The sequence below is a fragment of the Rosa chinensis genome, chromosome 2, assembly GCF_002994745.2.
Source record: "Rosa chinensis cultivar Old Blush chromosome 2, RchiOBHm-V2, whole genome shotgun sequence".
Classification (NCBI taxonomy): domain Eukaryota; kingdom Viridiplantae; phylum Streptophyta; class Magnoliopsida; order Rosales; family Rosaceae; genus Rosa; species Rosa chinensis.
The window spans coordinates 42,171,173-42,189,967 of NC_037089.1; the positions used below are offsets into that span (position 1 = coordinate 42,171,173).

Below are 18,795 nucleotides of genomic sequence, written 5' to 3' on the forward strand. Positions count from 1 at the left end.
CAATGTGTTTGTAATTAAAATTAATTTTTTGTATCTTATGTCCAAGCACATCCATAGATGGGATATATACAAAGGTGATGTGAAAAAATAAGCACGTTTCGAGGTTGTCACGCCATTGGTCAACCAAGAAAACATATAAGTGACTACGGTTGACCAATTAGATCGGGTTCAAAACTATGGTGAAATTGACTAAATTTTTAACCACACGCATAATTTATTGTAATAAACTCATCCAACGGTCGGTTTTTCCATTTTATTTGAATTGATAGGGGTTACTCTTTGGAGTGTATGATATATAAATATAGGTTTATAAGAGCAACTAAGTTTGACCTAGTTGATCGAATTCTAGACGATAACCAAATTAGCTGAATTTTCTACAACCACCATAAAACATTACAATCTCTCAATCGAGCGGTTGGTTTTTCTGAATTCATTTTCCACTTCATGCTTGTTTTAGAATGAACCTAAACAATTTAAATGCAATGTATATGTCATACAACTTTAGGAGTAAAATTGGTATACACCAATGTGTTTGTAATTAAAATTAATTTTTTGTATCTTATGTCCAAGCACATTCATAGATCGGATATATACAAACGTGATGTGAAAAAATAAGCACGTTTCGCGGTTGTCACGCCATCGGTCAACCAATAAAACATATAAGTGACTACGGTTGACCAATTAGATCGGGTTCTAAAATATGGTGAAATTGGCTAAATTTTTAACCACACGCATAATTTATTGTAATAAACTCATCCAACGGTCGGTTTTTCCATTTTCTTTGAATTGATAGGGGTTGCTCTTTGGAGTGTATGATAAATAAATATAGGTTTATGAGAGTAACTAAGTTTGACCTAGTTGATCGAATTCGAAACAATAACGAAATTGGCTAGATTTTCTACAATCACCATAAAACATTACAATCTCTCCATCAAGCGGTTGGTTTCTCCGAATTCATTTTCTACTTCATGGTTGCTTTAGAATGAACCTAAACAATTTAAATGCAATGTATAAGTCATACAACTAAAGGAATAAAATTGGTATACACCAATGTGTTTGTAATTAAAATTAATTTTTTTTATCTTATGTCCACGCACATCCATCGATGGAATATATACAAACGTGATGTGAAAAAATAAGCACGTTTCGCTGTTGCCACGCCATCGGTCAACCAATAAAACATATAAGTGACTACGGTTGACCAATCCGATCGGATTCTAAAATATGGTGAAATTGGCTAAATTTTTTACCACACTCATAATTTATTGTAATAAACTCATCCAACGGTCGGTTTTTTCATTTTCTTTGAATTGATAGGGGTTGCTCTTTGGAGTGTATGAAATATAGGTTTATAAAAAATTAGTGTCTTTAAAAATTTATTTATCAATAAATTAGTATCTATATATAAATATAGATTTTTTTGGGTACAATATAGTTATATAGATCTATTATCTTTGGTTGTATTTGATCATTATATATCCATTGAATTTCCAAAGCTTGATTAAAAAAAAAAACTTGTGTCTTTAAATATTTATTTATAAATAAAGCCCGCAAGGCCCGGCCCAAAAAAGCCCGCAAGGCCAAGCCCGGCCAGGCCCGAAAAAGCCAGCAAGGCCCGCTTTATATGGACGGGCTTGGATCCTTTGATTTTTAATAAAGCCCGGCCCGGCCCGGCCCGGCCCGCAATTATTTAAAAATATAGCAAGACCCGGCCCGAGCTGACGACCTCTAAAACCACCAACACGGCAAATTTCGGTTCGGTTCGGTTCGATGTAATTTGCCGCTTTTCAGTTCCAGAAAGACCCTTTGCTAGGGCCTTGCCTCTTAATGAAATATTTCATTTACAACAAAAGAAAAAAGAAAAAAAAAAACAGGAAAAAGGAAGCGGGTATCTGTTTTGGGTCTGAAACGAAGCGGGTACTAGTCAGGGTCGAACCCCAAAACTGAAACCCCTTTTCTATCAAGACCATACTTACTGGCGCTCCTTCCAGGGCCAAAACCTTCACTCCCGGTACTATTTCCTCCCTCAAACTCTCTCTCCCCCTCTCTCTCCATTAAAATTTCTAGGGCTTCTCGACTGCTGCTATTATTTATACTGTTCTGCTCTACTGTTTTAGGGTTTTAAGCCAATTTTTCAGATAGCTAGTCGATTTTGTTTCTGCATTGTAGCTAATCTCATGTGCCAATTCATATTCTCTTGCTCTCTGCTTTTGCATTTTGTCTTAGCAAGGTTTAAATTTGTATGGGCTTTTTCATAAATTGCTTCAATAAAAAACGTGAACGAGCTTCGAGCAACACTTTTGTCCTGTAATAACATTCCTTTTATATCTTTCATTCACCTCGTATACCTTGTTAGTTGTCATTTTCACGCTATTAATGTTGTGGGTTTCCTGTTTCTGGTTCAGATTCGACAAGTTCTGGAGCTTATTCTTCGACTTTTGGTTCAGTGATTTCTGTTGGAGTCACGCTCTGTGATGGCTTCCTTATTCAAGGTAAGCTGTTCTCGGGCGGCACTTTTAATTGGTGGAGTGAAAATTTTTATGAGTTTGTTTTCAAGTACTACATGGTCACATAAACAGTTGTCTGCTTGGTTTAGGTGTCTTTCTTACTTTCAGTTATTGTAATGTCGGAAGTAGAGATAATATTGAAGAGAACAGAAGTAAAGAAAATTTTTGTTTTTAGTCCTGGTAAGTCAAAGATGTTGGGGGTGTTCTTTTTGTTTTTATAGGAATAAATTTCAGTAAAAAATTTTGTAAACAACTTTAACAGTAATGTTTCAATGAGTTTCTGAACAAGCTGAAGAACATTGCGTATCTATTATGACTCTAAACTTCTCTATGTCATATCTATTATATCCCCAACCAGTCCGCTGCCATTTTCTTCTCTTAAAATATGCGAGCACTGAAGTTGGGTCCTATTGTCTCAAACCAATTGGTGTGTGAAAGTGACAGCTATTCTTAGCAGATATTTAAAAATAACTGTTATATAGTATAAGCTTAAGAGAAATTGTATATATTTTGTTCTTATGTACCATGCGCTATTCATATACCTGAAAAGTTTGAGTGATAATGTCATAGATCAATTTCTGTATATTCTTAACTGATAGAGAAAATTGGACAGTCTGACCACTTTGTAATAGGTGCAAACTAAAAAGATAACTGATAAAAACTGCCAGATTATTATATGCTTCACCGACTCCCGCATTGGAAGCTGAATGGCTGGTGATATTTACTGCTTATCCTTTGTTATCCAGCATGCATATTATAATTACATCATCTTTTTTTCTTTTTCACTATTTTGTTTAGGATCAAGCCAAGCTTTCACAATATCGGGATAGAAGATTTCCTGGATCGCAAGAGGAATTTGAACAAGCACTTCTGGCATCAACGATTGTTTATATTGGGAATATGTCTTTTTATACAACAGAAGAGCAAGTTTATGAGCTTTTCTCTCGTGCTGGAGAAATTAAGAAGATAATTATGGGCTTGGATAAGAATACAAAAACGCCTTGTGGCTTTTGTTTTGTCCTGTAAGTCTGCATTCTCATTCATATTCTTAACATAGTAAAAGGAAACAGTCTAGGGGTTATAAGAGTCAATTTTGCAGAGTAACTTCAGCCTTCATCTCTATGTTAGAAATGTGACCCTCTATTTAAGTTATATCTGCACTTGCACAAGACTACACAATCTCCTACCCACCAGTTACCATGAAGTTAATTCTCATTAACCACAGGATCAAAATCAAATAACGAGATAATCATTTAGATGAACTCTTTTGATTGGGATCTGGCTCTTGGGCGCTTGATTTTGGTCTGACCTTGTCGAACATGAATATCATGCTTATTGGTGGGTAGCACTGTGTATACATGCATAGAACTGTCTTCTCTGCTGATTGACTGCATAAGCATTCTTTCTCGGGAGATGCTTTGCACATAAGACGGATTATTTATTTCATTTTGTTAAAAAGCTACTTATAGTTCTTTTCTGTACTTGTATAAATCCTAGTTTCGGATTACTTTCTTTAAAATTTTTGTGAGTCCTTATGGCCATTGTTGATGTGCTTCACGTTTGGGATGGCAACCATTGTATTTTGTTGAACTGCACTGAATTGTTTGATTTTTTTTTTCCTTTCATGTTTCATGCTTAGTTGATTGTATATGGTTTCCTTGATCATTTCTGAGTACCCTTTGTCAAGAAGAATGGTTAGATGATACTGTTACTTTTCTTTCTGAGAGTTAGACTTTAATCTCTATGTCCATTTTAACAGATTCTATTCTCGAGAAGATACTGAGGATGCTGTAAAATATATAAGCGGGACTATTCTTGATGATCGTCCTATTCGTGTGGATTTTGATTGGGGATTCCAAGAAGGAAGGCAATGGGGCCGAGGGCGAAGTGGCGGGCAGGTGGATGATTCTGCCTTCGTTTAATTAGCCAAATCTACCTTTCTAAGTGTTTTAAAATCAATATTTTCTCTGTTGTACAGGTTCGTGATGAATATCGTACTGATTATGATCCAGATATCCTTTTGCCACTTTGGAATGTCTGCAAAGTTTTTCTTCAGCTCTTTGAAAATTTTTATAATATTGATTCCCCTACGGTGCATTTTTTCTTCTTCTTCTTAGATTATGAAATTATAGCTGAAAAATTTTGCCCTTATTCCCCTGTGGTGCATTTTTTTTTCTCAGATTATGAAATTATAGCTGAAAAATTTGCCCTTTAGTTTCCTTAATAAGTTATACGTAGAGGTGGATATGGTAAATTAGTTCAACGGGAGTTGGAAGCTCAGAGAACACTTGTAGATTATGGTACTGGATCATTGGGTTCTTTCCCTCCAGTCATGCCACCTCCTCACTGTAAGTCAGTTTGATTTGTTTTATCATCTATATCTAAATTGTTTGACTGGAAAACTGTTTGTCTAGCTCAAGAAATTTGGCTTATTTGCTGGATTGACACTCTTGACATGTATGATCGCATTACGGTTATTAGAGTAGGTTGGTTGCAGTTGTACTGCGTATTGAAAATTGCATCATTTTGCAAAAGAACACAACTTGGCAAGGTGCAGCCAACCATCCAGACAGAAATTTGGCTTATTTGCTGGATTAACACTCTTGACATGTATGATTGCGTTACAGTTAATGTTATTAGAGTATTGGTTGCAGTTGTACTGCGTATTGAAAATTGCATCATTTTGCAAAAGAACACAACTTGGCATGGTGCAGCCAACCATCAAGACAGAAAGTAGTACTAGCGTATGAGTACCTTCATAAGCTGACATGATACGTATGACAATTTTTTACCTCAAGGATGGTTTAGGATCATGGCCTGACCCATGTCGTTGTGTATGTATACCAATGTTTTACTTCAATGATGGTGATGACATGTCATTGTCTTGTGAGCTCATAGAAACAGATAGGGCCTTTAGGTTATCTTTCCAACTACTGTCTAGCCTGGTATGGCCACCTTTAGTACAGAAATCCAGCGTAGTTATTAAACATCTCATCACAACATTTTGTGGTTCTTGTTGGCCAAAATATATTGTTAGACCTTTTGTCCATCTGCTGGTTGTGTTTTACTTTTCTATTGTTCAGTGGTAGTTTAAAGTAAGAGTCAGGGCTGGAAAACACTTCTGAACAGGCTAACATTAGCAAACCTGTTGAGATGCTGTAATGTGACTGTTTTTCATTTTGGTGCAAGGTAGAATTTGGTCTTAGTCTATTCCATATGTGATAGTTCCTTTCACCAACTTTTTGACGTTTCAATTGTACAGATGGTAGACAAGGGGGAGGCAATAATCATGGCGGTTCTCATCGGCAAGGTAGAGGTATGGTACTATTACAGACATTTGTCTAATCTGGTGTAAATAGATTTCTGCAGCTGTTTTAGCCATTTTTGTTGTTTACCTGTTTATTATCCGATCTATTGAACTTGATTTTTGAAAGCAGATTTTCATCGGAAACGACAGCGTGATGATGACCGCCAGTCATATGAGACCTCAAAGAGAAACTCAAATTATGAACCGCGGAAGAACTCTGATCTCGACTCTAGACCGGTAATTTCTACTGATTCTTGTCCTGATTTGTCTTGAATCTTGAGAGTTTCGTATGCTGCTTTCATGTGCCAAGTGCCAACATCTTGCCAAAAGTATTCCATGTGGAGCAATTATAACTGAAAAAGAGTGTCAGGCCCTACGTTCAGTGACTTGCGTCATGATGTTTTCTTTCAATGCCGTAACAACTTATCTCACTTTTAATTGTCCCACAGTAATTTCGGATAATCCTAACCCAAAAAAAAGGCAGATGTTTTTAATTATTAATTTAATATGCATTTCCTTATTTTCTTTCTATCTATTTCATCCGCTGCAACAGGAGAAAAATCCACGGTTTCGTGAGAGTGGTGACTCTGATGATGAGGAAGAAGATGGCAAAAAGCGGCGACCTTAATCAGCATTGCGGGGGTTGATCATTGGACTGACACTTTAGGGCATTTATGCATGCTATCGAGATGTCTGAATTGTGCCTGAACAACTTGAAGACATTGTTTTCTTTCTTCTTTTTATTTATTTTAAGGCTTAGTTTCTGGATTTATCCTACAGAGAAGTGATCAACTGTGTATGTTCAAACTGAAGTGTCTTTACAAAATAGTTAGTTGTATGTAAACCCAGGAGCAGATTTCACTCCACCTTTTTTACCCAAGGGGCAAGAAAGAGGAGCCGTTGGGTGGGGTGCCTTCTAACTCAAGTTGCAGGCTAACGTTATCAACATTTATAGTTGAAGTTCCTATCGTATATTTCCTTACATTTTCATCTATTCTGAGCTTTGGTGTTGCTTGTCAAACTTGTAGCAAAGAACATCGTTCATCCAAACTTTGCACACGGAAAGAGAACAAAAAGGCAATAAACCCAAGTTAGTAAGAAAAGATGTATGAATGATATCCAGTAATACAACGTTTGGACCTAATACTTGTAATCTTATAATTAAAAAAAAAAAATCCCTATTTTGCAGTAGTCATGTCATTCCTAGTATGAGAAGGCATTTTCTCAATCTTCAGAATCTGCTCCATCAACTCTGACGATTAGGTATTGCATCTTCATAAGAAAGCTCTCTATTTTAGAGTTTCAATCAATTCTTCTTTATTTTGAGAAAGTAATTTACAATCCTGGGCATATCTGCCTCATTTCTCCCAGGTTTGTATAGTGAATGGTTCTTTGTCCTTTTTCTACACAATTTGAATGTCGACATTCCAGTTCAAAATTGGAAACCATTTTTAAATGTCTACACAGTGTTTGACATTGTGCATTTCAATTTTGAATGTCATTGTATGAGTTTAAACCATACAAATTGTCAGTTAGAGTTTAAACCATACAAATTGTCAGTTAGAGTTTAAACCATTTTCATAAGAGAGTAGTTGGAAACCTTTTTTATTTGTACATGTTGAACATTGGACATGGATCAGTGACAATTTATTGTCTTACATTGCATCAGGGACAAAAACATTAGTGTGTTAAAAATGGATCAGTGACTATTGGACTACTTATGATTGCTTGCCCACTTTGGCCACTACTAATGCCTGCTCCTGTTTTCCTTCTGCTTCTGCCACTACTATGGCCTGCTGCTGCTCCTCCTGTTCTGCTTCTGCATCGGCTTCCCTAACTTGCACCATGTGTTGTCGGCAGTAACGAAGAATTACAAGGGATATGAATGCTGCAAAGGTAACAGGTAGGTTATATCTCACATAAGAATCAACAGTATTCATAGTATTAATGTTTCATATGGTTGTTTCTTCTAGCAGATACAGTAGAAGCTCTAACATGAACGAAGTTCTCAGAGATGAACTCTATCCCATATGATTTAATCAAGGCATTGATCTATTTCAAGCATGAGCAATCAGCAAACCATGAAAAAGATTTGAAGGGTCACAATTGAAGAATTATTAGTCGTAGTTATGTCTCTTTTAAACCTACAATTTCCACATTTATTGTTCCACAGACGAAACTATTCTGCAACAGATAAAAGTATTCTGCAATGTTATTGAACCTACCGGTGAATATGCGGGTTTTCACCGTAGACAGATTCCAGAATGCTGTGGCTGCTGATGCTGCTACAATCTTTTTGTGAGAGCATGCTCCCCATGCTTCCAACACCAACCATTTCAAGCACTCAGCTGCACATCCAATTCACACATCTGTTACTGTCATATAAATATAAAGACAGTCCACATAAAACCCGAGTACATATAGGTGGAGCTGGTTACCTCTTTGGTTCATTTGAATGGAGTAGCATGAGTACAGCCTTGGGATTGTGAAGCTAATAAAGAATGCTACCCATAATAGAACACAATATTTAGAACAGAAATATACACTCATACAAAAGAGCCTCCACAATGGACTAAATTAACAACAGTGATCATATTCATACCAAGGACAGAGAGCCTCCACACTGTTATATGATGTCCATACTCTGCTCCTAGAAGAAAGAATGGAGCTACCTGTATGCAGAAAATTGAAATGCACAATGTCAAACACTGCCATAAACTCTAACTGTATGAACAATCAAATTTTGATTTGTGGTTACCTTGAGAGTCGTAGATGGCTCTCCTGAGAAAAGCTTCCTTGTACTTGATATTGCAAGATTTGCTGCAGGGAGTATCATTTTGGCCACACCAAGGATATCATTTTCCTTAAGCAAGTAATCCCGCTTCTTTTCGACACCATTTCTGTGCATTTAAAATAACAAAATCAGTGAACCTTACTTAACACAGAGAGATTAGCAGACAAAGTGAGGTGGAAGTTGTTGTACCTTTGGGAGATTGAATTCGAGACAAATGAAGCACCCAAGAACAGAAGTCCTAGTTGGGAAATCGCCGAGAAAACGCTGCAAACAACCATGGTGTTAGGTTTGTATGGATATAATTACATGTTTGATAATTCAAAAGAAATAAAGAGTGAGAGAAAAGTGAAAGAAAGAAATCACCTAAAGTTCACTCCTTTGGCAAAGCAAGAAGACAAGAAGAACAGAGAGCCCAAACCAAACCAAAGGGTCGATCTTGCTACATCTCTCCACATGATCAGATCATTCAATAGCTGCCCAATACGCTCCAGACGACTCCCATCGTCATCATCCACTATCAACACAAACATAAATCATATAAAAAAAAACCCAAGAAATCTAAAAAGACTTTCACAAAGATCGAAAGAAAGAGGTCGGGACTGACTTGTAGATGAAGTAGGGGAGGGCAGCACACAAGGCACCAAGCTCAGCTTGTCCTTCTTGGACCTTCTTTTCCTGACCTTGACAATCTCTTCCCCCAAACCCAAATCCTTATCTTCTCGAATCTCAACCTCCGATCTCCTCCTGGACCTTCTGGTGTTCCTGGGCGAGGCACATCCCAGAGAGCCCATCTGGGAGACCCTGCTGCTCTTGCACCTCCGTCGTGGGCCTGCCGGTTCCGCAGCAGGCTCATCGGGCATTTCAAACCGATCGGCGAGACGGGTCTTGGACCTTCTTGGATTAGGCGAAGGCGAGAGTAGCAGCAGCTCGTGTAGAGGGAGAGAAGCTGAAGATTTGCGAGACGGAGGTGAAGGTGATTGAATGAGACCCAGAGAGAGATGAGGGACCTTCTCCGATTGGGCGAGCCGTGACGCCGTTTTGGTTCGGGACGGTGGCTCCGAACGAGAATGGTGACGATAGGGAGGCAGTGAAGCTGTCGAATCCATGAGATTGATTGAAATGAAGGAAAGGCGTTTCAGTTGTGGGTTTTTGATTCAGAGATGGACAAAATCTTGGGGGGGTTTTTGGGAAATTAAGGTACTGTCTAAGTAGCCGTTGGGGAAACCAGAAAAGGTTTGTATTTGAATTTTAACGGCGGGGTTATTGCGGGACAGGAAGATACAAGCCGCAGAGTTTACAAAATAAACTAATATTTGGACGATACAACGGTAAGAATTGAGGTGTCAACCGGCCCGTTTGTGTTGCTCAGATATCATCAGCCTGAGTGTCAATTGTCACTTAAAGGGTCACAAGGGCATTACTCATTGCCCATAGTAACTTGTTCAATACACGAACTTCTCCTTCTCTTGTGTATTTCACCCTTCACAAGGGTCACGACCCGATTTTCAAGCACAAATAATAAACAAGTTAAACAATCACAAAATACTCCGAGTGTGATGGTTCAGACATCAACACTACATATTTAGAAATTTTTTCTGTTAAAATAATTTATCAAGTGTACTCATTTCACTTTATCTCCACCTTTTAGACAATGATTCAATACGGTTTGAATCCACCATTTATATTTAATTCTGTCGTCGTATCCTATTTGTGCTCGTAACACCAATCCAAACTCTGAATGTTTGTTTTCAATAATAAAATCAAATCATAACTTCATTCAGTCTAAATCTGCAAAATTACATGAACACCTAAAAATACTCTTCTAAACTAATTTGTCGTAAATTGTCCAATCTAAAAGATAGATCATTCCAATTCTCCGATGATTGATGTTCTTAAGCCAATTCCGGCTTCATGTTTCCAATAAATCATTTCAATCCCGAATAAGTTATTCTTGTCTGAACTTTTGAACCTAAGGCAATCTCTAACCGAGAGGGCTAAAAATAGCCCTGAATTCTGTACTATTAATTGATCTGACATCAACCGTCTCCAAGGCTAAATTATAGCCCTAAAATATATTTTAACATTTTAGATATGTTATATATATATATATATATCTATACTATTATTAAAAGAAGAGAGTTTGCTCTCCAAAACTGATTTTTTTTACTAGTTTAACCTTTATATATTAAAAAACTATGAAATATAATTAATCAATAAGGATAATATAGTAAATTGTAAAATATAAAAAAAAAATTTAAAAAACATAAAATGTGGTAGTTGTACAGGAAATTTTTCTACTACTTTTAACTTATCTCCACACACATAGTGGATGAGCCCTGCTAGTATATATTATATATACAAACACAGAATGACAGAAACGTTCAGAAGAGGACGTCAGTGAAAAACTAAATTTGCGGACGAGACACGTGTCAGCCATCTATTTGATTGTCAGAAGCCACCATCTGATTAATTGAAATCTCGACTCCGACCACCGTCGATTCCAGAAGCGGCTTCTGCAAATCCAACTCCATCTTCTACAGAAATCTCAAACCAACCAATGTGTCTCCAATGCTCGCATGTCAGCATTCACGCCTCAAAAATGACGAAATCAAACTGTTAGTTACTTTCAGACTCTCCAATTTGAATCATAGCCTATATTCAGATTGTTCAGAGACCATTAACTTTTAAGATTTTATAGTTCCAGATCCTCACCAATGACACATACCACCAGGAAAACAAAAAAAAACTCCTATTCTTCCTCTAATTCCTCTTCTCCCATCTTGCGAGGCAAACTCATCAGAAATCTCCAAACAAAATGATGATTTTAGCGACCCAACCTCATTCTCAACCTTCCTAAGCTCCATCCGAACCAGAAACAAATTAACCCAGTGACCAATTTTCACTTCCCGAAACAAACCAAGTCAAACCCACACCTATCGTTCGCTGAACATAGAACTCTTTTCTTCGTTGAATTGGGATTAAAATCGATCGTTGTTCTTGGAGTCGTATAGTAAGATCGAATTGAAAACGGAGTTAACGGCGATTCATTAAGGAAAAGAGGAGGCGGTGCGTTGGTTGTTGGATTTTTCTTTAAACCAACCAGTGGCTGACACGTGTCTCGTCCTCAATTTTCCAATTCCGCGGGCGTCCTCTTCTGACCGTTTCTGTATGTGTGTGTTGAGAGAAAATCGTAAATGTCACCCAACATAATTTCACTCGTATTCATTTAGTGAACAGAGTTTTTATTATTTTGGGTTCGACCCATTCAAGACAGAATGTGTCTCTTAATTACAATCCCTTGTTACAGGGAAACACCCTTTGATTCCATTTATGAAGAAACCAATTGATGGGATGTGTGTTTGTTTGTTTTTGCGGCTGCACCCGGATATTTGAATGGGTTGCCTACGTACCCTTGGAGAGGGATCAAGCCACTCGTAGTTCAAGAGTTCCAATGAGTGGATGACTCATTGGAGGCTTTTGATTTTGGAATTAGAGTAGTGTTTGGGACGAATTTGGTTTAAGTGGACCAATGATTCGATTTTGTGTTTAGGACGCGGTTGCATCTAGATAGATTTGGTTCTAGATTGCCTACATACCCTTTGCGGGATCAAACCACATGTAGTTCCGGCGTTTGAGGTTTAGATGGGTAGGTGACCCATTTATTTTGGATTTGTGTTTGAGAGATTTGAAAGGCTTAAAGCCTTTGAATTTTGTATGATTTGATTTTCTGGTGCTGGGAGAATTTGACTGGAGTCAGTGATTCATTTGGGACTGGCTGAATTTGACTGGTGGAGTCAGGGATTCTGTTTGGAGTTGCGGTTGCATCTAGTGGGTCGCTAGACTGCCTACATACCCCGTGAAGGGATCAAACCACTGTAGTTCATTGTATTTGGGTTTTCGGTTTTGTACCGACTTTTGTGTTCGACGGATGTGTGTGTATTACTTTCGAATCCGTCGAAAGAACACATTTTTTTTTGTGGACACCCAATTTTTATGGAGCGTCCGCTGATTTGATTTGGGAGCTTTTAACAGGCCTTGAGACTTGAAACGGGATTTGGGCTGCTTTGAAGTTTATTGAGCGTGATAATGGTTTGAAGTAGGCTCTGTAGTGCACCGAAACAACCCAAAAGCTTGCAAGGCATAGAGTGATATGGACACCCATTAATTTTACATATGCACCCAACTTGAGCCCAATTTTTGTCTTTGACAAACAGAAACTCAAAGACCCGCAGTAGACTTCCATTGGAATTGCACGAGTACGGCACCGCTTTAATTAGCCCTTTTATTTTTATTTTTTATTTATGCCACCGATTCAATTGCATAATTGATCTCTTTTTCAAAGACCTGGACATTAGCTCTCTGAGTCTCTGTCATCTTGCCATTTGATCCCCATTTCATAATAAGGCTACAACAGCACCATGGTTTGATAATTATGCATTTTGTCTTCAAGTGTGATAACAAGTTTCCCACCGCCAGACCTTTAATGGAAGATATGATCATGGTCTTTCTTTAGTCTTCTTTGTATTATTAAACCATTATCTCACCACTTTACGGTCACAGTGAGAGACAAGAAAGAAAGCATAATTAAAGCCATTTGGTCTTTGTTGCTTAACTCATGTTTAAAGCCGAAGCAATTTAATGCTCTTTGTCTTTAATTCTCAATCAAAGCTGTCGTAGCACCATGGCTTAGTTACGTATTGGACTTGTGTGTTGAAGGTACCACATGTTTTGAAGAAAACGTAACCACCCCAGTACTTGGTGCTTGTGACTTTGAGGTAAGAGAATCTGACCACAGGAATACGCCTATTACTTTCTTTGATTCACATATCTCTGTGGCTTGTTCTTCATTTGGCAGGAAACATCCAAGTTTCATTCCGGTCTGTCAGGTGGCCTTCAGATGGTCCTAGGATTGATTGCACGAGAACAATCCTCGATGCACGCTGGAGTAGCCCACAAGGAACAGCTCTAGTATTCGTGATACCTTCCGCATTCGTGTGCTTGCCTCAAGACAATTCCCATAGCTCCTCCACCTTGTTTTGCTGCAGTCTTGTAGTTGAAGGTAAACACCCTTCTCTAGAAAGGTAAACACTTTTCTTTCAGGGGCATGACTCTGATGATGAATTTGATGCAGGTGGAGCCGTAGCTTGGCGTTGAAACCCTGCACAGGGATCACTTTGGAGCAGCTTCCCCACTGTTGTGAACTCGGGAACTTTGCAGGACCGTACTTGACGTGAACTGGCAGCCACCAAGCATTCACCTCACATACTCATTTTTGCCACCCATATGCAGGACGCACCGCAATACAGGCATCAAAACAAGTATGGTGAACCCCCTTGAACTTGAAGCTTGCTTCCGCCACCTATACGCAGGACGCAGTATAGGCATCAAAAGCAAGTGCAGCATGGAGTGACACCACGGCTGTGAATGAGGGCTTGATGTTGACTTTGTGTCTTGCCCGGAAGCCGTTGATGAGATTTGTGAGGGTGACAGCACCGAGGGACTCTTGAAGAGAGGATAGAGCATCAACTTCTTGTTTAGAGTGCTCATAGTCTTACATGATCACCTATTAGTTTTCTGTAATCATACAAAACAAAGAGAACACTTGAGTGAAAATGATAATTGACAGCATATAGAAGAAATTATACCCACTGCTTTGTATTTGTAGCTTCTCGTGGTCTCTTCTTAGTTTCGGATTAATTTTCTTTTCTTCGTCTTTTCTGCTTTCTCCTGCGTTCTCCCTTATGCTCTTTCTCTTTTTTTTTTTTTTTTTTTTCTCTTTTGTTGCTTCTGCTATCTAGCTCACAGTTCCTCTCTCGTAACTTTGCTGCCCTCCTCCCCCCTTTGCTCTTGAAGTCGAGCCTTTTTATAGGCAGCTAGGAACCCAAATGGTTGGCTGAAGATAAGGATAATTTGCAATTTGAATTCAAAATTTGTCACTCTGAAGATGATCACAGTAGCAACAAAACTCCAATTTTCACGTTTGAAGCTTGAACCAATAGTTTCTTTTTTATTCAAACTTTGGATAGGTGCAAATATCTTTCACCTTGACTCAGTCTCCAGTTTGAAAGTGGTGGATATTATCCAAAATTTGTTGCCTTTAGTTCACGTTTGGCTGACTGTTTTTTTCTTCTTTCATTGACCAACTCGTGAATACTTGTTGATAAGTTTGCAAGTTCAAAAGAATTTATAGTCAAAGCTAAACTGAACTTCTTGTTGGCTCACAGAGTCCAAATAACCAATCACACCAAGAGGTGTAATTTTATTTGAACTACCTCCATATTTATCTCGTTTTGCTTTGAACTCCTTTGATCAATCAATGAAATCTTTTTGCTGATTTGGTGGCCAAATGAATTTGTATATATTTTTTTCGTTTGGTCTCCAAACTTTTATTGAAACCACAACCACTTGTGGGAATTCATCGAAAATTTTTGGTCTCAACAGTGTGTGTTCTTATTTTTTAAAGTCAATTGATTTATAGTAATTGAAATTATTTTTATGATAAAAATTATTTTTTCGGTTGATTTTTTTTTTAAGATAACTAAAAATATCTTTAGCTGATTTTGAAATGGAATAAAACTAATTTCGAAATGGAATAAAACTGATTTCGAAATGAAATAAAGTTAAATTCGAAATTATTTTTAATATTTATTTTATTCATGACAAGCATTTAAAAAGGAACACAATAAGGTAAGAAAATGCAAACACTTGTCAGTGACAACCCTGACAATTATTAAAATCACAAATTGAAAGCTTTGAAAACTCAATCACATAGCAAAGATCAAATTCATGGTGCTTGACCTCACAGACTCCAGAGGTGTTGGACAAGATTTAGAATAGAGAGATATATATGAGGAAGTAGAAGGAAGATGTGAAAAAGAAGGTTGAAGTGATATGTATTTATAGTGTAAAAGTTTTATTTATTTATTTATTTATATTTTTTTAAAGAAGCAAACCAACAGCTATTTTTTTTTTAAAAATCAAAACCAACGGCTATTTAAAAAAAAAAAACCCAGCGGCTAGCTGAGTTGCTGACGTCATGCTTATGTCACATTCCACTCTCAATTCGTGGACCACATCTTTTTGATCCAATCTTTTTAAAGGGGCAAAGGGGCATCTTTAAGGCTAAATTTAGCCCTTTATACTCACCTATAGCCCTAATTTTTAACACTTTGACCCTTAACTTGTTGGGTTGGAGTTGGATTGGACTAAAATATGCCCCTTTAGCACTTTGTCTTCTTGGGTTGGAGGTGGCCTAAATGACCCCAAAATAAACAATTGCACACCAATTCTTCATTCATTTTCAGATCATTGCCTTTGATGAAAATGAATCTAACTAACAATTCCCTTTCTCGAGTTCCACACTCAAACTTTAGTCTAGCACCACAAAATTCATTATTCCAACCTTTCAATTTTAGGGGCAATAGAATACCCCAAGACCCTCTCCCTCTAAACTGTAGAGAGAGAAAGTAGATCTGAGAAGAAACTCCCTCCTCCCCCCTTCTCTTTTGCCCAAATCTTGATCCGTCAGGATCTAGATTGAAGGCTTAAGAGTTGGGGGAGGTCCTTCCTTCTTCCCTTTCAGCATCCTAAAGACTACTTACTATTCTTCTATCACCTTTGTGGTGTTTTTGCTCCCTTTGTGGTTATCTCTGGCTATGTCAAGTTCTTCTCTGGCTTTGTCTAGATAGGGAGGACCTTGTTCCTCATCTTTTATTTTCTTTCTTTCTCTCTATCAATCAATCCCACATCTTTCCAGATCACGTTCAGCCAACCCCGAAACAGTTCTTCCCTTTTCACTCCCAAACTCCATGAAAGCTATGGCAGCTACAATGATAAAGTGCAAGGCACTTATCTAGGTGAGTTTGGGTGCTCACGCATGCGTTCATCACCCCCCATTCTCCATGGTTCTGGTTCTCGGTTCTCCTTCGACTATCACGACGCTTTCTTGGTGTAATACCCCAAAAATTTGTATTAATTTCTTATGCTTTTTTAGAGATTTTAAATTAATTTTTAGGATAATCGCGTGGTTCGGGGGTGAAGTGGAATTAGACCAATAATCATTCGAAACGCAAAGTTTTAGGGGGTGTACGAAGTTTGACTTTTTATATGTTGGGTTTCTCCAAAAACTTCATTCACAAAAGTTGTAGAGCGTGTCGATACGAGTTCATGATATATGGAATGCGAAAATTGTTGTTCGTACGAGAAAGTTATGGTCAATGGAAGAACTTTCTATTTTTGAAAATTTTGGTATCTGTTTTGGGAAAAATCATTTTTTTTGGAAACTTCCAAAAATAGAAATTGGAAGCTCCGTTCTCTCTTAAAGGAGGCCAACCCGACTTTTTCGGCTGATTCCAACCACCTCCGACTATGGCGCTCACCCATATCGACTCAGACTTGCCTCATGGTCCTCCCTGTGGTGGTGGCTTGCACCGAATCTCACCCACGGTGGCGCATTGAGAAGGCGAAGATAGAGGCAGCTGGATTCGATCAGAAATCTCAACTTCAGCGATGGCAGGGCTTCAGATCGGTCTTGTTTGGATCATGGGAGCTTCCTATTTCGATCCACAGTGGTGGTTTTGGACCATTTTCATTAGAGAAGAGTCAACTTGAAGTGAATAGTGGATTCTGACTTGTGGACTTGATTCCGGCCGATCAAGGCCAAACAGTGATACTCGAAAAGTAAGCGCGCAATTTAACCCTGCAAAATGTAGTTGTCAGTATAGAATAAGTAGGGATCGTTCAAGCCGGGGATTGATGGTTGATAGGAGCATTTTAATGTGATATTTTAATAGTTAATTCCTCACATTTTGCTTAGTTAATTCCTTAACTGAATCGATTTTAATTCAATTTCTATTTTTAGGTACATTGGAGTAAATGAAGGTGAAATGAGCGTTAGGTCCATAATTACCTAGAAATGATGGAGAAGAATGAAAATGCACTAAAAAGTCAACCTTGAATATTTTCTTACTCCGGCTAGGAGAATCAGAGCCAAGCAAGGAAGAAGGAGCGGCCGCCTGACCAAATGAACTTCAAATGAGCTGAAACCTTCCAGATCCATTCTAGACACCCAAAGGATCATTTCTTATGAAGAGTGCCAGAGAAAAATATGAGTGGAAGGCCTTCAAACAATCAGCCCAATTTTCTACAGAAGCAAAACCGGAAAACTGGACCTGTAAGAGGTCCAGCAGCATTTCCGGCCCAACCACATGGATTGAAGCTCTGAAAATTTGTCAGGATGATCTACACTCATAGTGGAACATTTCATATGAAGAAGTCAAAGGCATATAACGAAGTCTTGTTGGAGAAATAATTGAAGGAATAAAGGGGAAGAAACTGACCTGAAAACAGCTCAACACCACATATTCATGTTTCCCACCCACATGAAGAAAGCTAGATGCTTTTCTCTTTTTCCTTGGATATATTTTTTCTACAATCTCTTTAATAGATCATCATCACTTCCATGTTGCTGCACCTTCATGCTTTGCTTTCATTTCATCATTTCTCTTTCTTTTCCATATTTTACAAATCACTTTCATACTCCACTTTCATTATTTTTCTTCCACTCATCATTTCACTCTTCTTTTTCTTCCCTATATAAACACCTTCTCCTCTCATTCTAAAACACATTCCTTCATCCATTTCATCTTCTTGTCTCACCATTTCCTCTCCATTTTCCTTAGTCACCAATTCCTTCATCCATTCCATCTTCTTTGTCTCTCCATTTCCTTTCCATTAATTTCCTTCTCCATTCTCTAGTTGCAAAGTTCTGCGTTTTCAAGCAAGGAGAGGAAGAAGAAGAAGGAGCCGTGAAGATCATACCCTCCATCATCCACCTTGAAGGCTTGCTTCCAAGATTCAAGATCCAACCATCTAGCTCTCCATCTCCATCTCCCCTCACGGTGTAATTCATTCTTTTTCCTTGTAATGATCTTTTGTTTTCCTTGTTTGAATTCATATGAACTTGTTTCTAGTTAACAATAATGTTTAGGGTAAAGTTTAAACCCAACTTCTATGTTTAAATAAAGTTTTCGAATTCTATAATTGTGATTCTAAGTTGCTTATGTGAGTTTGTTCGATTAAATTTGCTTTACAGAAAACTTTTATATGTTTATCTTATTTGGGTCGACACTTATAGGATTTGCATGTAATTGGTGCTAGGTTTAAGAACATGAAATCGACTTTTCGTT

General features: G+C 37.9%; 2 protein-coding genes and 1 long non-coding RNA gene across 3 annotated transcripts; 2 read left to right on the forward strand and 1 right to left on the reverse strand.

The window, feature by feature from the left end:
* Positions 1-1,873: 1,873 nt before the first annotated feature.
* LOC112183785 (nuclear cap-binding protein subunit 2) lies at positions 1,874-6,808 on the forward strand. The gene is made up of 9 exons (XM_024322123.2): positions 1,874-2,011; positions 2,406-2,492; positions 3,306-3,529; positions 4,267-4,405; positions 4,486-4,519; positions 4,742-4,855; positions 5,770-5,823; positions 5,945-6,051; positions 6,368-6,808. The coding sequence occupies exons 2-9, from the start codon at positions 2,475-2,477 to the stop codon at positions 6,440-6,442; spliced, it is 765 nt and encodes a 254-aa protein (XP_024177891.1). The 5' UTR covers positions 1,874-2,011; positions 2,406-2,474; the 3' UTR covers positions 6,443-6,808.
* A 607-nt stretch (positions 6,809-7,415) lies between these two features.
* On the reverse strand, positions 7,416-9,917 carry LOC112189667 (reticulon-like protein B17). The gene is made up of 8 exons (XM_024329015.2): positions 9,213-9,917; positions 8,972-9,122; positions 8,798-8,872; positions 8,573-8,714; positions 8,417-8,486; positions 8,253-8,318; positions 8,040-8,162; positions 7,416-7,702 (listed from the first exon to the last, which is right to left on the reverse strand). The coding sequence occupies exons 1-8, from the start codon at positions 9,712-9,714 to the stop codon at positions 7,533-7,535; spliced, it is 1,299 nt and encodes a 432-aa protein (XP_024184783.1). The 5' UTR covers positions 9,715-9,917; the 3' UTR covers positions 7,416-7,532.
* Positions 9,918-13,294: 3,377 nt separating this feature from the next.
* Positions 13,295-13,877, forward strand: LOC121051850. Its single transcript, XR_005807195.1, has 3 exons — positions 13,295-13,383; positions 13,464-13,667; positions 13,740-13,877. It is a non-coding gene; the product is annotated as an uncharacterized LOC121051850 (long non-coding RNA).
* Positions 13,878-18,795: the final 4,918 nt, after the last annotated feature.

What these genes read in the sequence shown, in the direction of transcription:
- LOC112189667 (XM_024329015.2), bottom strand. Translation starts at nt 9,714, where the DNA reads ATGGATTCGACAGCTTCACTGCCTCCCTATCGTCACCATTCTCGTTCG. An exon ending in GCCAAAGGAGTGAACTTTAG is followed by an intron (nt 8,873 to 8,971) that starts GTGATTTCTTTC and finishes GGTTGTTTGCAG; the next exon opens with CGTTTTCTCGGCGATTTCCC. An exon ending in AGCCATCTACGACTCTCAAG is followed by an intron (nt 8,487 to 8,572) that starts GTAACCACAAAT and finishes TTCTGCATACAG; the next exon opens with GTAGCTCCATTCTTTCTTCT.
- LOC112183785 (XM_024322123.2), top strand. An exon ending in AGTCATGCCACCTCCTCACT is followed by an intron (nt 4,856 to 5,769) that starts GTAAGTCAGTTT and finishes TCAATTGTACAG; the next exon opens with ATGGTAGACAAGGGGGAGGC. An exon ending in CTGATCTCGACTCTAGACCG is followed by an intron (nt 6,052 to 6,367) that starts GTAATTTCTACT and finishes CCGCTGCAACAG; the next exon opens with GAGAAAAATCCACGGTTTCG.